Below are 18,615 nucleotides of genomic sequence, written 5' to 3'. Positions count from 1 at the left end.
AGAGACTAGTTCCTTGTCGTATTGTGTCATTGGTTTAAATAGCAAAGGTAGACAAAGGAATATCAAACACGGCGTCGGTTGATTGACCGCTGTCAGTTTCCCACACCGTGGATTGTTTCTTAGAATTTTGTCTGCGAAATTTGACTATTACACAATTTAAATAATGGATTTCTCACGACAAAGTAGCAGAAATGCCCCATTAACTTGTTAATTCCTGCGATACGCCAAATGAAACCCGACACGTAAGCATTTCTTCGGCCTGCGGGGAAATGCTCATATGTCGGTTCGCACGGCCGAGTTTTACTGATTGTAAAATATTTATATTGTTGTAAATTTTAGGTTTGCAATGCACTTTAAGATTAGTTATTAAGATGTACTTATTTCTAGGTTTTCTTAACTGTAACTTAACTACTATTGACATATTGCACTTGTCTGCGGACTTCCTTCCACCCTCACGTATACTAACGCTAATGCGTGCACATCCTCTGTAGAACGAGATTTGTACCACGGCAATGGGATGGGACTGAGTGATCCCGATCAGTGAAAAATAAACGCCATAGTTTTCTTTATTTGTACATAGATGGCACCATGAAATAGGGCGTATTTAATTTAATTAATTATTTTAATACCGCGGTTTCATCGTTACCTATGTTATTACAAAATTTACATTCATTGCTTTATTTATTTGTAAAATAACAATAATTAATATCTCAATACAATTGCGACAGGTTTAGATGGTTAAAATATATTAATAAATCATTTAATCATGTAATTAAGTACTAGGTATATTATGACAATGATAAAAATATCTGACTTGTATTTTTGAGATGATAACGATGTGGAGATGGTCTCTACTAAGCCCCCAATCAGTGCCACGGACGAGGTAACTCGCCAAAGCATGTATGTCGCATCAGGCCATGGACGAGTTAACTCGTGGGTTCTTGTAAACGTTATAACTTCTGAATAAACTATTTTTGTACATTTTCTAAACAATATTTATCAATTTTAGTGTGAAAATATTCACGATATAGTCAAGAAACATGTTGATTTGGTAATTTTTCACAAATATTTGTCATACTGTTCCTATTTCATATTTTTAAGGGATTTATTTTATTCCAAAAATAGCTGGCCTGCAAGTGTCCACCTAGTGAAAATTGGCTGACAGTGAGAAGGTTAAGGTAGAACCGCCCCTACATGGTTCCAACAAGATGATGGTGCAACATGCCATACAATTCGTGACATAATAAACTTATTGAGAGAATAAATTAGTATATTATATTATATCTGTCATTTTATCTTCTTCTTATTATGCCATCCCCTAGCGGAGGTCGGCCACCATCAAGGCGATCTTATCTTTGTCGTCTGCTACCCAGAACAGTTCAGTGGAACTGCACTCGTACCAATCACGGAGGTTCTTAAGCCACGAAATGTGGCGCCGTCCTCTGCTACGCTTCCCATTGACCTTTCCTTGAATGACAAGTTGGGGAATGCTGTATTTTTGTCCTCTCATAATGTGGCCGAGGTACTGTAGTTTCTTGGTTTTGATACTACGTAGAACTTCACGGTCCTTCTCCATTCGATTGAGAACTTCAACATTTGTCACTCGGTCAGTCCAAGGAATTTTGAGGATGCGCCTATACAGCCACATCTCGAAAGCTTCCGTGACATCTCTTGGTTTAGCGTCCATACTTCCATACTATAGAAAAGAATTGAGAGAACATAACCATACGCAGTCTCAGACCTAAGTTAAGATCTCGATTGCTAAGGAGGAGTCTCATTTTGAGAAAGGCGCTCCTTGCGATCTCAATTCTAGTTTTTATTTCCCGAGTCTGGTCCCATTTCTCATTGACCCATGTACCTAAATATTTATAATGGGTCACACGTTCGATTGGTTTGCTGTTAATGACAAAATTTGTGTTGGTGTCTGGTGTCGATATTTTTGATACTAGTAATTGTGTCATTTTATAACACTTTATAATAATGTTTGTTTAAATTGAAGATTGATTGATGCTAGGTAGATTATAGCCTTCTTGATGTTGGACATATCCTGCGTTGGCGAATTAGATTTATGTGCAAATCGATTATACTATTCAGTTTGCAAGCCTTTGATATTTTTCCTATTTCTGAAATCCAGTGGCGTACGACACGAGCGGACAGAGTGCGTGGTAGGGGCGTCGTTAAACATTTACGATAGAACGGAGGGGGGCTCAAAAGGGTGAATTGAAATCGCTACACTGCTCCGATATACTGCACTTCGTTGCCCCAATTTTCTTATAGGGGCGACGAAATCGCGCGCTGAATTTTAATGTAATTAAAAGAACTACATTATATGTTAATAGACACTAGAGTACTAAAATGAATACATTGACTGTGATAGCCGTTTAAACATTTATTTATTTATTTAAGAATACAAAACATTGTGGTCATAACAAATCTAAATTCAAGACGTACACAACATGAGATTTACATTATAACAAATATTACCCTCACAAGAGAGAAGAAGAGAATATAGAATATAATAATAACAGAAAGACAAATTAAATCAAAACATACTTAAGTACAATTTAATACAGAAAAATAAAATTTTCAAAACAAAAAACATACAATTTTACACAGAAAAATAAAGTTTCAAAAACAAAATGCAAAGTACATCACTGAAAATGTATATGTCTTTTTTGTGATTTTACCGATTCTTTGACTGCGACCCGCTGTCATATCGCCTCTTCTCTTCTAGAAGGGGATCCGTCGATCAGGTCCTCACTCCTATTCTGTTAAATAACTTTACAATTTTGCCTAGCTCTTCTGTTTTACCCACCGCCAGGACACCCTTCAATTCGTCGACATTCTCATAGATATCCGCAATTCGCAGCTGTACTCTGTGTAGTTCATAATATTTAGGGCATTGTAGTGCTATATATACAATGTCCTCTAAAACATGACATTCATCGCAGAGTTGCGATTCGCTTCTTCCCATGACGACATCAAATCTTTTGCCCATTGTGTGCCCTGTTCTTAGCCTCAGTATTAACTTAAGCTCATTCCTCGTCAAAGAAGACTCCACAAACCAGGGCACCTCTCGTGGTGATGGTAGAATAGACTTACTCCATTTCCCCATTTCTAATGATGCCCTATGGTGAAAATCTATTCACATACTTTGGCCCATTTTCTTTATAGCCTCATTCCAGTCCAGGTTTTCTGGTATCAACTGATATGGTACCTCTGAATGGCCAGCAATTCAAAGTACAAAGTACATCACTGAAAATGTCTATGTCTTTAGGGAGCGCATTTACTAATCTTGCACCCGTCGCTAATAGTGCCTGATAGGCTTGACACGAGGAAACGGTTCCGATCAAGATTAATTCATGGCTGCGACCACGTAGGTAATTGGCAGGCGCATGTAAATTCAAATTTATTAAGACGCCAGGATTGGAAACCATCCCTCGCGCTAACAAGCAAAAGTGTTTCAAGAGAAGAAGAGACCGACGAGATTCAAGAGAGTGAAAAGTAAGCATGCCTTGTAGAAAGGCAGTCGGAAAATAATCATTTGACGAATTATTGAAAGGAAAATAGTTAAATGTCTTAAAATAAAGACATCGAAGAAATTTCTTCTGGACGCGTTCTAAAATAAGCTTATAGGAAACATCATAAGGAGTAAGGACACCAGATAATCGACCCATATTCAAGAATGCCACGCACTAATGAGAGACGAGAGTGTACGTAATACATTTGGATTCTTGAATGGCTTGGATTGTCGCATGATGAATCTTAGAAGCTTACTCGCCCGTAGAGCTGTATAAGTTATATGCGAGTGAAAAGATAATAAAGAATCAAAAATTATCCCAAGATCTTTCGCCTCAGATTGACACTTTAATGAACTTTTTGACACAATATAATTATATTTAATCGGGGTTCTCGACCCAGAAAAAGTGATACAAAAACATTTGTCAGTATTCAATTCTAATTTACTATTTATTGACCAACTTTCAAGTGAATATAAATTTCGCTGCAATATGCAACAGTCCAACTCATTGCAAATTGGTCCACGAGGCGGAGAAATACAAGTTTATTTATTTAGAAAAAGAGTATTATGGCATTACAGCGATTGGCCAATGCGCCATAATACATAATAAATATAAAATTATAAAAATGTCTTACTTACAAAATAAATAACAACTAATATAACAAGAAAGTAGAAAAGACAGCATGTGTTTATGTAAATATTAAAGAAACATGATAATATAATATACAATTAAAAATTTATCCTATTTAACACGTCCACAACATTATATAGTCAATAAAAAATAAATCAACCTTTATGGTGCCATCAAATAAGTTAATCGCACGATACACAGCATCATTAAACATAACATCTGTCCTGCGACGAGTTATCTTGAAGACCGTTACGAGTGATATTGGTGGGAACATGAAAATTAATATTTGCCAGTATATACGGATTGTAAACGAACCCACGAAGAAGTAAAAAGAAATGCTTTAAAAGAGCAATCACTCTTCGGGTGGACAGGGCAAAGTCCTCTGAGAATGTGCTAAAATGTCTACTGAAAGGTTATATCTGAGTCAAGCAGCTTTTGGGCACATCGGACCGTCCGACCCGGTCACTGGTCACTAGAAAGGCAACTTTTTGCATTTTAAAAAGTTTTCGCGTCATACTGCCAGCGTGACATTGGCAAAGGGTGGAGGTACGCTGTTAAAATCCGACATGCACATTAAATTTTGTTAGTCATACGTATTTGTTTTTCTTGAACTCAGCTACAATTTACAGATGGTGTTGGTTAGTTTTTAAAAATCAAGTAAACCCTGCCAAAACCAAACCATACTAGTTTTGGTATATTTTGGGAAATAGGATAAAATTGTGCACACTTTTTCATTAATAACTATTTATTTTCGTTGAATTATAAATACATATTATTACACGTCATGTTATTGGCTATTTTTTTTAATTGATTAAGTCATGCCTAAGCCAAATAATGATAGATAAAAAATATTATTCATAAAATATCCTAAATTATCGATGATTTAATGACATAAGTTTAGATATTTTATATATAGACGAGTATTTTTTGACTAATAAAATAAATATCTATTATGGCTTGGTATTTGCAGAGTTTAATTGAATTTTAAAAACTTACCCACACCATCTGTAAATTGCAGTCGTATCTCAATGAAAACAAAAACGTATGACTAACAAAGTTTAATGTGCACTATTTATGGTGGATCTTAACAGACTACCTCCACCTTCGCCACTGGATATCAGTAGTTGGGGCGCGTAAGTGTGATCTAAATATTCTATACAATACTGTAGGTGTAAATAAAACACTATAATTCAGAGAGTTAACAAACTGTTTATTATAAAGCATAAACACAATATGTTAATCTAATTAAAATAAATGAAAAATGAAGACATAGTATTCACTAACAATGGAGACTCGTGATCAATGTTTACAAAGACAGAAAAATTATAAAAATATTACATAATACGTCCTTTGATATTCACTGATTCTATAAAAAAAAATTAAAATGAAGCTACTATTCACAATGAGTTTAAAATCGGATGCCGGCCGAGCGGCAACCGTGGGCGGACTGTTTTTCAGAGAGATCCGTCCATTTGTGCTTCCAAGGCTTAGTTAAAGCAGAGCGTTGAAGCAGACCCTTTTTTGAGTTGCTCCGCTCCAGGAACTAATACTTCCTCCGCCTCCGCTCCGGGTAAAAAGCTTTAATACATATTTTTTGTAAGTAAGTATATAAATGTTAAAAAAATCGTCATTTTCATTACCTTTTAATTCTATTGAACAAACTGTCAACAAATCGTCTCTCATTATTTGCCTCTTCTGTCAAAAAAGTGAGGTTATATATCACTCGGCAGTGTTGTCATATTTCAAATAATTTCAGTGCTGCAAAGTGTCAAAATATACTATTTGCATTGGATTTTATGACGAAAATTTACACGAGTGACCGAATATAAGCCCCATCTTTTCTGCCGCAGCGTTGCAGTTGTTGTAAAAGAGAAAACCAGTCTTGCGTCCTTTTCTACTTGTTCATCTCTATGCTTATTTTGAGATTAGGTATATTTTGCAACGTGAAATCTGTGAAACTGTATTATTATAGTGTATATATTATTATTTAATCGGCAATGTTTAACTAGATGGTTTCTAGTACCGGATAAGTAGAATTATTATTAGACATTTTTTTTATAAATAAACGAATTGTTCCGTCACAGAGATCCACTTTCGCGTGCCTCAAAACACGGAGAGAGCTCTGTTAAAAATGAAATAAAATGGAGGCCATAAAAGAGGCATCGTGAGTCACGTCGTAAAGGAGATATTAAAGAGGCAAGCTGGGGAAACAACATTTTAGTGCCTCTTCTAAATGTATGACATCTGCATAACCCGGGACCTCGCGTATCTATATTGGCATGACCGTGAACTGTTGAATTTAAAAGTTAAAATAAGACGTCATATTGTTTTAACTAAAGCACCATGATAACCAGATTTTTAATAGGTATTATAGCAGACCACGAGGCGTGCCTATAACACTGGCGAAACCTCCATGGTAGGAGATTATTTGAACACTACCTTCTAAGAAAAATAGATCTTCTAGCATTTAAATTTAAATAAATAAAAAATGTGCGGGAACCATCACTGTCGTCAGAATAATTAATTAATATTTAAAAAATTAAAAAATGAGAGCCATCTATCGTCAGAATTTAGAATTAATAAAAAATAAGTGAAAAGCGCCACGTGTTTTCTATCGAGTATTGAAATAGTGATTCCTTCGAGAGGATTTCGGCGTGCGTTTTGTATGAACTGCATGTCACGTGACGTCGGGGTAGTCTGGCTTTTTTCATACGAATCTATAAGCATTTTATTAATAATGCCATAATTTAAAAAAAAATATTTCTATGGGTTCAATCGCGTTATATAAAGATAGAATATTTTTAAAAATAAATAATAATTTTATCTCGTGATTTTTATTTATCAGTTAATTCAGTCATAGACTAACTTAGTTATATTTTTTTTTGTTTAGTTGTTTGTCATTTTTGTCAGTGAGCTATTGAAATTGTTTCGATTTAGTGTGACATTGATTGATATTAGTGTGTATCTATTCATCAGTATCGTATTATCGTCTTATTTCCCATAAGTATACCTGACATGTGTGCTCTTTTTCTCTAATCTACATAGCCTACCTCATTCCAAAAGTCACCCTTCACCACAGTAATAGGGAAACATTCCCAGAAACACGTATGCTAAAAAAATACATTTTTTTAATGAGATCTCATTGGGAATTTAACATGGAAACCCCGGTATAAGAAGGCAGTGCTTTGTCGTTGACTAGCTTGTGGGGGCCATGATCCATGTATACAGTCCACTCAATTCACAACCGTTATTATTTGAAAAACAAATTCTTTTTTCAAATAACTCTTCTGTTAGTCTGCAATAATTTATAAATTATCACGAACGCCGTTTTTAGTATGCAAAATGGATAATATCAACTCTTAAGTAATATAATATGCGTGCTTAATGGTAATCCAATGACAATTGCGTTGAAAGGGTGTTTAGTATAGATGCATTGCCGAATCAAGTAGAAAGCCGATACACTCACAACGACTGGTCCTACTTTTTCCGCCCCTCCCATTGTTGTCTATGGCAGCGATTTCCGAACTGGGAGGGGCGAAAAGTTTAACATAATTATTAATGTAGCCATATGTAGCCATTTCTGCGCCAGATATATTGAAGTTGTTGGTTAGTTTTCTAATGCACTTTTCACATAATTTTATTAATAGCTGCTTTCATTGGAGGCTATTAAATATTTAGAATATATGGTTGTGCGTTGAAATTTGATGTGATACCTATATGATGATTGATATACTTAAATGATAACTCCCGTGTATAATTTAGGAAACACTACATTAGAGAAACACACTGCCCTTAACCTCATAGGTAGGTGGGCCCGCTTCAGGATGTGGGTCCCATGATAGAATCCATTTCTCAATGAACGATGATGAATTTGGATTGACTACTATTGAAATTGATTGTGCTATTAAAAAATCACATTCATTGCATGAAAAACAAATTAATTTATAAGTAGTAAAACCTTGCTAGTTTTTATAATTATTTGTTTTCATTTTTGTATTATTACATTGTTTACTCTTTAAAAGGGTGTCTGTATTATTTAATGAAATAAAGGGGAGGAGGCGCCAAGATTAGATTTTTTTTAAAGATATGCGTAGTAAGTAGTAACATAAAGTTTGGAAACCACTGGTCTACGGTGTGAACTATCATTGCCTGTCATTGTTCTATAGAATGCTCATACTGACGTGTCTGTCATGTTCACACAGGAAATGGTTTGATTTGGATAGATGAGTTACATGATAAATAATACACTAGCATTAACACACCTTCTACAAATGTAATGCATAGATCAATGCTACATATTTTTTGGAAATCGATATTACCACCGGTTTTTGTGTGAAGGACTATTCTGACTTTAACAGCTGATGAATAACAGGAATGTATATTATTTATTAATAATACTGATAGTTAATATATTTGATTTGATTTTTTTTTATAATTCAATTTGAAACGAGAAAGGGCGAATCAATATGCCAAGCACTCTGGGATCTGATTTTGACAGCTGAAAAGTGGACCAATCGTTGCTTGTGTAAAAAGTTATGCTCAGGCTTTATTAATCTAAGGACGGCGGTGGTGATAGGTGCCATAAAATAACAGGTAATTACGCCAGTTAATAGACCATGATAATATTAAGGAATAAATCGTTGGCGCGTGGCGTGGTGGTGTTAATGCGGAAATTGATTTATCCATATGGCGGACTCGCTTTTATGACGCGAAGGACCATTACGGGGGTTTTTTATGAGGCTCCACAGAGGTCCGGATAAACGGGGAAGGCCAGCCAAAGACTGCTCATGTCAGGTACTTAATAATTATTACGTATTATTACGCCAGGACTTGGCTGAACTATTGAACTGGAATGAAAGAATAGTTTTATAAGAATCTCGTTTCTCCTTGGGTAGTTTTTAACCCTAGATGAAAATGCATTAGATGCTATAGCGAAGCTGCGTTGCTAGACGATATTAACAATTAATATTCTTGTTGAAGCCTTTACTGAGCCGTTTTTAAAGAGGCACCTAACGGAAAATTACGAAGCTTGCAATTTGAGATTTTTTTTTTGTTGATAATTTACAATTTCAATTGTATTAATTAATAAATATGTATCTGAAAACATTAAAAAGAAAAATATTTTTTATTTTAAGTCAAAGGTAAACTTACAATTGAAAAAAGTGTAATAAAATGTGAATTTGTTGAATCGGACCGCATCTTATTATTACATATATTTTATGGTCATATTTATTATTAAAAATTAGTTTATTAAGTTTCCTAAGCATGGCCTAAGAGATTTTTGACTAATTCATAGATTTAATATTTTTTATATCTATTTTTTGTAGTACTTATTCCACTTATTCCACAAGAGTCACACAGCGAGGCATGGAGAGGTGCATGTTGTGCATCACGCGAAAGGACCGTAAGAGGAACGAATGGGTTAGGAAGCAGACAAGAGTACGCGATGTAATAGACGTTGCCAAACAGCTGAAATGGAGATGGGCGGGGCACATTGCTCGCCGAAAGGACGGCCGCTGGACAAATGCTGTCATCCAGTGGTACCCAAGGGGTACGAAACGGCCACAGGGTCGCCCTAAAAGCCGCTGGATTGACGAACTGGTAAAGTTCGGCGGAAATACGTGGCAGCGAACGACACAGGACCGAGAGAGTTGGAGAAAGCTTGGGGAGGCCTTCATCCAGCAGTGGATTGACCCCGGCTGATGATGATGATGATTCCACTTTTAATCAAAATAAAAGTGGAATAAGTACTACAAAAAAAATGCGTTTTATTAAATTAAACAACAATAAATTAAAATAACAATATATATATTTCGGTAATAGCTAAGGTAAGGCTTACGTGTCGACTTATAATGTCGTGGGTCCCAGGTTTGAATTCTGGGTCTGGAAAATACGCATATTGTTTTTAATTTGTGTTTAGAGTCAGAGTATGGACCGAATAGGCTAAGTAAGTGGTTAACAACCATTTCTCATAAAAACAAAAATCTGTTAATGCAAACCTCCACTTTGTGGAGGACCATATTATTATGATCATATTTTGAACGGACATGGTATTTATTCATTTAGAAAAGAGTATTATGGCATTAGAGCGATTGGCCAATGCGCCATAAAACATAATAAATACAAATTATAAAAATTACTTAATTACAAATAACAACCAATATAACAAGAAAGTATGTGCTTATGTAGATGTTAAAGTAAAATGATAAATACAATTATAAATATGTTAATGTATTTAACACGTCCACAAATATGATATAGAAATCTAACCTAATCTAATTGAACAAGCTAACAAGCAGATTGTAAACAATCTACTGAGAAAAGTTGAAAGCCGGTCAACTTTACACGCTACACGCGTGTGGGCCTACTGCGTCTGCGCAGTAGAGCGCAGTAGCGACCTCCCTGTAAAAACGAACTACGTTTTGTCAAACTAGTCGCTAGCTTGTTGGCTTCTCAGCGAACGGAAAGTTTTGTGTGTCATAATAACAATCGCAGCAGCTGAATCGCCCGCTTTTAAATTCGCCAACAAACAGCTCGTAAAGTAGCTCAATGTAATTGACGCATAAGAAGAGAAATCTGAGAAATGTATTGTAGACTCGATGGTCAAAAGAAAGAATAATTTCAAGATAAAAAGAACTTTTTATATACCACGTTTTTAAATTTTCTGTTGAATCATAGGTACATATAAACTTGACAATTCTATGTATTAATAAAAACTTTGTATTGTACTTGATAGAAATACTGAATAAATATTATAGAATACAGAAATGTCATATTGAAATTTCGGTACTGTTCGGTTATACCGGAGCCAGCGGAAAACGCATTTTGAAAATAGTCGATAAACTGGATTATTTGTTAGTTTGGGTTAGTTTAGGTTCGGTTAGGTTGGGTTAGGTTAGGTTAGGTTAGGTTAGGTTAGGTTTGGTTAGGTTAACCTAACAAATAATCCAGTTTATCGGCTATTTTCAAAATGCGTTTTCCGCTGGCTCCGGTATAACCGAACAGTACCGAAATTTCATATTGATTTCCATAGTAACGCACGTATATATTAATCATTTAGTTGCTAGGACCCACTTAGCAACCAATAATAGTGAGTAGTAAATATTACTTTTAACGATTTTTTTCCGAAACATACAAAACAGAGTTAACTGAAAATGAATTAAATTTTGCTTAAAGATGGCCAAAAGTATTAAAAGAATGCATTGTCGTCGTGTTCTGGTATATTCTAAAAGTTTCAAATGTCTGGCTAGTCGGGAAGTTTGTACTGCACAAGAAAAAATCTGTACCGGACAAACAAGAATACGAGCTAATAAAAACGTGGTAATTATAATAAAAAAATAACAGATATAATAACGGAGAAGGAATGATAATTGTTGTTTTCACGTCGTGGTTTATTCAGTTATTAAAATTCAAATTCCGAATACTATAATCAGTTTATTCAGGTAAAGGTAACATTTAGTTACGTAAAGACATTATACATAATATTAAATTTATGCCAAATTGAGCGTAGTTATACACAAAGCAGCCAAGCCAAAATTTTGAAAAAAAATGAATTATTGTGATTTCCATAATCTCACACGTTTGTTTTACGTTCTGTACAAATCAGCCAAGCTGCTGTCATACAAAAATCTCATATAAATGCGTTTTAAAGATTTTACAAATCGCAGAATATGACTTTTTCGATCTGCATAAAGCAACCAAGCTGCTGTCGTACAAAAAATGTCATGTAAATGCGTTTTAAAAATATGCCATTTTCGATCTGCATAAATCAAACATATGAATTCGTGTATTAATTAAATAAAAACTGACATTTTTATAGAAAAATGTTCTACATACCAACGCCAATAACTATGGTCTTAGTGCCTCAAGTAAGTCATATTTAAACCTGTCGACGTTGTAAGTCCGTTGGCGTGTTTTATTTATAATTGTGTAAGTAGCACTGCAGTGGCCAATGGCATTCAATATAAAATGGCTGACGATGGTGTGTTGACACTTGCGAATTCTTTATACCTAAAATTATAGAAGCTGCCGTGATTGCTTCACACGGTAAAACCACATTTTTCAGAACGTCTGGTTCATGAAATTTTCTGCAATGACTCGGTATTTTGTAACTACAGGCAATACTACTTTTTGGTACTTAGAGCCTTATGACAATATTATGTACCTAATTATTAAAATCCTAATTGCGGAAGGTGTGTTTTTTTACATTCGATTAATAAAAATTATTTTCTCAATTACATTATATGGTTTTCATTTTATTATATATAAAATATATAATATAATTTAATATATAGATTTTTTATGTAAAAATTAGTGCCAGGCAGCTAAATATTAATTTATAATTTACAAGTTTTTCGAATTATTTTCAGAACTTTGAAATTCCCATAATACTTGAGTAACTTAGAAGGTTTTTTTTATAGAAAATAGTTGCAAAAATAAAGATTTTTCTTACAAAAATACCTATAATTAAGTTGAAGTTAAAATGAACATTCATTAAAAAACGGTTTTGCACAAAACAGCCTGGACTGCTAAAACACCACAATTTCATAGATTCTATGCTTTTATCTTTTGAAAAGTTACACAAAATCATATATATATAATATCTATCATTAAAAATGTATGACACAAGCTTTGTGGATTTAAAGAAACACACTTATATAAAAGTGCTTCTATCTCTGATTGAGGTTGGTGTGGAATGGCTGCTTTGCGTATAACTACACACAATTCTGAGTGTCAGACCGCCAACTGTATAATAATATATTATAATTTGAATGAAAGTTATGTTTCTATAATGTCGTCACTTTGTGTTAAAGTGAATCCGGTTCACCATTGTGGAAATCAATTGAGAGTTAACTCCCAGTGTCTCGCCACGAATTATACCAAATTAATAACCTAATAACTGATTCATATATCTATCTTGCCGCCCCCAGAGAATCACAGCATTCCACGGCTTTCAAAACCATACCAATTGCGGTATCTTTATGGGTTTAATTTTGAAGAAACTTCCTCACCTTTTCTACGCGTGAATAATCATACAGCTTAAAACGTTTACGGTGAACCATCAATGTATTTTTAATAACCTTTTTCTTCTTCATTTTATGCCATCAAAAGTGTGTTCAACAGACGTTGAATTTAAGAAGCTTTTCCTGCAGACGGTCTTATTTGCACTTGATGATGAACTTTGAGGGCTTTAGTTAAAATTATCAATATATTCAAATTATTTGTAAAAAAATCACTTGTTCTACAATTATGATCAATGCATATTTTATTACAACGTTTTTCTTAGCTCGTATTCTTATTTGTCCGGTACAAATCTTGCAATCGATTTTTAACTAACTTCCCGACTAGCTAGACATTTTAAACTTTTAGAATATATCAGAACACGATGCCAATGCATTTTTAATACTTTTAGCCATCTTTAAGTAGAATTGAATTCATTTTCAGCTATTTCTGTTTTGTATGAAAAGTTATTTCGACATTATTATTGGTTGCTAGGGGTCTGGGGTCCTAGCAACTAAATTATTAATATATACGTGCGTTCCTATGGAAATCAATATGACATTCCGTGGCTTTATCCAACTGACTTTCTCTTAGGCATGCTTACATTCTGCAGTCTGCAATTTAGAAGAAATCTTTATTTAGCTACGTATTTTTTTCGACTTATACAAGGTATAAATGAGCTGGCAGTGTTGACCTGTGTGTCCCTGATAACTATCTTAGAAATAGAGACCATCAGTTGTTTATTCTCCCAAGGTGCAGAACCAACCTGCCACTGGTAATGCCAATTGGGAGAGTGATAACTATGTTCAACGAAATTGCTTCAGGTGTTGATATATTCCACCTACGTGAGAATGAGTTTAGGTGAATGTTGTTTTATAAATTCTTAAAATATGGTCTGCTTAACTCATCCGGTGTACTTACTTGTACCTATCTAATTCATCTACTGATATATCTCTTTTTTTATGTAATACTGTTATATTTATATATCTCTGTTTCTAAATGTCATGTTGTGAACGTCTTAAACTTATAATTTGTAAAGTCCACAATATATTAAAAAAAAAATTAATTGAAATGAAATTGAAATGAAATTTCTGTATTATTTCTATCAAATACACATTTTTTGATCGTTTAAGCTAGTCAAGTCAAGTTTATATGATTCAACAGAAAATTTAAAAACGTTGTATATAAAAAGTTCTTTTTATCTTGTAATTATAATGTAAACATAATAAATGTAGGTATGTCAGTTTTTGCTATAAAATAATATTAAAAAAAAAATTAATAGCTATATTTATTGATAAGCACATACTTCTTTTTTTTACTGTTTAATAAATACCGGTAATCAATAAGAAATACCGAAAAACAGATATTGACATTTTCATTCGGTATTGCAATCCTTGCGAACGTAGAGTGAGTTGTCAATTTAATTAACATTCACTGGAATAAATGTTTTAAAGATTTCTAAGCAAACCTAACCAACCCTTATCAATTAAAGACAACCATCCTAGTCCCCCAGATCATTAATTATTCATTTTGAGTGAGACTAAACGGATATTTCTGAAAATTAAATCGAAGAAAATTTCAGAGTGAGCAGTGTGAAACTCGAATTGATATTAATATTCTCGCGGCGCATCTGACGGTCTGAGTTGCTAAGTCAATTATCTTCACTTTTAGAAGTGAAACTTTTTCACGCGCGTACGGTAATTCGGTCGGTAGAGTGAACCCGCATATTGTAAAATATCACGGTTTCCTCTACATCAGGGGAGGGCAAACTGCGGCCCGCGGGCCGCATGTGGCCCGTCGGGTATTTTTTTGCGGCCCGCTATCATTAATTGTAATTGTGATTACGAATAACTTTTTTATAATTTTTTAAAAAATATTGACAATAGATCAAAATTTGAAGAATTTGTTGTTTCGTAAATGTATTATCTCAGTACGTCTTCCTTGCGTCTCATCTCACACTATGTAACCACTATTTTCTACGTTGAACATCGATTTCAATAGATATTGATAGTGTACCGACAGAGCTACAACTTGAGATTATTGACCTGCAGTGTGACATTGATTTAAGAGAATTGCATCGTCGTGAAGAAATCTCCAAATTTTACAATGCCCTTAATTCAGACAAATTCGACCAACTTAAAGATTATGCAAGAAAAATGTTCGTTATTTTTGGATCAACCTATATATTATGTGAACAAACATTTTCGATCATGAAAATAAAAATTCTTTACGATCAAATATCTCCAATGCCCATTTACAAGCAATTTTGAGAATATCAACTGCAAAATAAACACCTAAGTTTAAAAAAATGTTCAAAAATGTCCAACAGTTTCATTCTTCTCATTATTTTTTTTGTAATGTTTATTTTTCGTGATAATAAATAGTGTATATCTAAAAATGGTATTTTACTTGCGGCCCGCCGCTCATTTTGAATTCTTGAATTTGGCCCTCCATTCAAAAAGTTTGCCCCCCCCCTGCTCTACATGGATCTCTGACCATGAGATCAAGATCAAAGTTGACTGTTATCGCGAGGGATGGTTTCCAATCATGGTGCCCTAATGAATTTGAATTTACATGGGCCTGTCAATTCACCCACGTGGTCGCAGCCATGATTTATTCTGAATCGGTATTGTTATTATGGTTGGAGTTATTAAAAGATATTATTAATTATATTTAATGTTGTCCTTTATTTCCACTTTATAACATAAAATCACATAACATATTTTTACTAGTATACTAATATAAAGTTTGAATATTACTAGGTACAATATGTGTTTCTGGTTAGGTTAGGACTCAAAATCCTCAAAGTTATTAAGGGCTTTATTTATTCATATTTTTATGTTTATGAGGAAGTGAGATGGAATAAGGAACCGGAGGGTAGGTTGATTCCAAAATGAATAACTCAGAATTTGGTGCGTGAATGAAATGAACCCTGGTTTTATTATCTCCTTCCAAATAAATATCAATTTAATTATTACAGATAAGTTTACAGATTTATAATTTAGCTAAGTGAAATCACGTGTGTGAGTTCTGGTGAATTGCGAAGTCGACTGGGCGAAGTTGAACGATAACCTTACGGTTAAATCTTTGATAACTGGCTGACAATTGATTTCATGTAATTAGTATTTTTATAGTGATTCGATACAATAGAAAATGCTGCTATCACTATTTGAATATTTTGATAATCATGCTTTGTTGTGTACGCATGATTGTTTTGTAAATTATAAATAATTTATTTTAATTTTGGACAATTAAGCATTTTTTTAATTATTAGGCACGATTGATTTTCATATAAACAAATGTGTGCATATCATGATAAATCGTTTGGTACATTATAAATAATTGAATAATATAATTATATTATTATTTTGCCAAATAAGCTTTCTGTTAAAAATTGATTAATTCACATAAATCGCTTGTTCTGCTATTTCAACATTATTATGTTGCAAGATACATTGTAATTATAAATTATTGGTTTCCTGCCAAGTCATGTAGGTGGTAGGGTATTGACCTCACCACATTTATATTATATTATAAAAATAATTACCAAAGAAATAATGTGATTTAATAACATTTTTTTTAATTTTTACTAGTAGGAATTACCCAACCTAAAAAATAAGCTAAGTGTTCCGTTAAAATTTCCGGGTTTGCGAAGTGTTCCATTGCAATTTTTTGTGCGACCTTCTATCGAAGGTTGGCTACCAAATTCCTGGACGGCGGCTCTTACAGTCTGTTTTTGTGATGTTAATGAAATAATACTTGATGGTAATCGCTCGTTTCCTTTGTTCGCAGCCAAGTTGGATGGGGTGAAGACATACATGAGAATGCGAAGGGTTCCATCTCATCTCCAGGTGAAGGTCATCAAGTGGTTCGACTATCTGTGGCTGACGCAGAAGTGCTCCGATGAAGAGAGAGCTGTCAGTTGCTTGCCGGATAAACTGAAAGCAGAAATTGCCATCAATGTGCATCTGGACACACTCAAAAGGTATACTTATAACAATTTTTAATTAACAATTTTTTTTATTCAACGAATAATTATTCACCAGATTTAAGAATATTAGTTAAAAATTATTAGCAAGTTCAATTAAGTTACAACAAAAAATCTTGAAGTGATCCGTGACGTCGGTTAGTAATTAAAGTAATACCTATTTTGATTTAAAATACAAAAGCCGATCGCCAATAGTAGCTCAATTTGGAAAGCGCTTCAGTGCGTATTAAAAAAGACAAATGTTAAAATTTGTCGCAATTAAGTATGACTCCTTTAGCTTAGTGGTCTGTGTGCGAGGGCGCGACACCCGAAATATGCAGGTTGTATTCCTGCGGGATGTCTTACTTTTTCAAAAATATTTTTTTCTATTGTGGCTATTTACCATCTACAATAGTTTTTATGACTGAAAATGTCGCAGGAGTAATTACTCAAGACTGAGGTCACCGTGCACTCAAATGAGCTTTAATTGAATTGCATCATCATCAGCCTGAATCTATCCACTGCTGGATGAAGGCCTCTTCAAGCTGCTTCCACTGTGCATTGCATTGCCACGTACTTCTGCAGAACTGTATCATTTCATCGATCCAGCGGCCTCTAGGTCTACCTTGCGGACGTTTTGTACTTCTTGGATACCACTGGATGACTAGATTTGTCCAACGATTGTCTCTTCTTCGAGCTATGTGTCCAGCCCATCTCCATTTAAGGCTTTTAATAAACTATATTACATCGCAAACCCTTGTCTGCTTCCTTATCCACTCATTCCTTTTCTTGTCATTTCGCGTTATGCCCAGCATGCACCCCTCTATACCACGTTGTGCTACTCTAAGTTTCTGGATCTCTCTTTTACTTAGGGTCCATGTTTCACACGCATATGTGATCACGGGAAGCACACACTGGTTGAACACTTTGCGCTTTTGGCATAGTGGAAGGTCACTTTTGAAGACATTATTCAGGTGGCCAAAAGCACTCCAGCCCAGCTTTACTTTGCGAACAATTTCATCAAATATACATTCGTCTATTATAGACACTTGTTGTCCCAGATAGATGTAGCTTTTCACCTGTTCGAGCTGAGTGCCATTGACGAGGATCTCTTCTTGGCCCGCAAAGCAGTTGGACATGACTTTCGTCTTTGTTACATTTATTTTCAAACCTGCTTTGTTGCTTACTTCAGCGAGTTCCTGCATTCGTTCAATTGAATTTATATGACTTTAATTTAAGAAAGAGAGGGCCACATAAAACCAAACTTAGAAATTTTAGTAAATACAAAAAAAGTATGTAAAACTGCCGATCAATCAAAGTAAAAAGATCTCCAAGTTGACAATATGACTCGGCAAATTTTCTAAATGCAACAACATTGACCTTTGTGGCGACCAGGTCCGACGGGCCCAACGGCTGGACCGACTAGAGTACCTCTACCCTTTAGGAGCATGTTCTCGACACAGCCAGAGGATATGGTTTGTATCCTGTAGCTCTCAG

At 34.4% G+C, this 18,615-nt stretch overlaps 1 protein-coding gene across 1 annotated transcript in view; it reads left to right on the top strand.

The window, feature by feature from the left end:
• Positions 1-18,615, top strand: part of LOC147068877 (cyclic nucleotide-gated channel alpha-3) — a 590,082-nt gene that overhangs the window by 517,661 nt on the left and 53,806 nt on the right. Inside the window, exon 9 of the mRNA XM_085951461.1 lies at positions 16,944-17,136. Within this exon, the coding sequence (XP_085807587.1) occupies positions 16,944-17,136 (193 nt within the window). The remainder of the gene's footprint in view (positions 1-16,943; positions 17,137-18,615) is intronic.

Source organism: Rhyacophila brunnea, unplaced genomic scaffold, assembly GCF_057557595.1.
Source record: "Rhyacophila brunnea isolate RB1 unplaced genomic scaffold, BYU_Rbru_1.0 scaffold_24, whole genome shotgun sequence".
NCBI classification, from domain to species: Eukaryota; Metazoa; Arthropoda; class Insecta; order Trichoptera; family Rhyacophilidae; genus Rhyacophila; species Rhyacophila brunnea.
The sequence above is the reverse complement of the archived record's forward strand: the minus strand, read 5'-3'. Positions and strand labels throughout refer to the sequence as shown.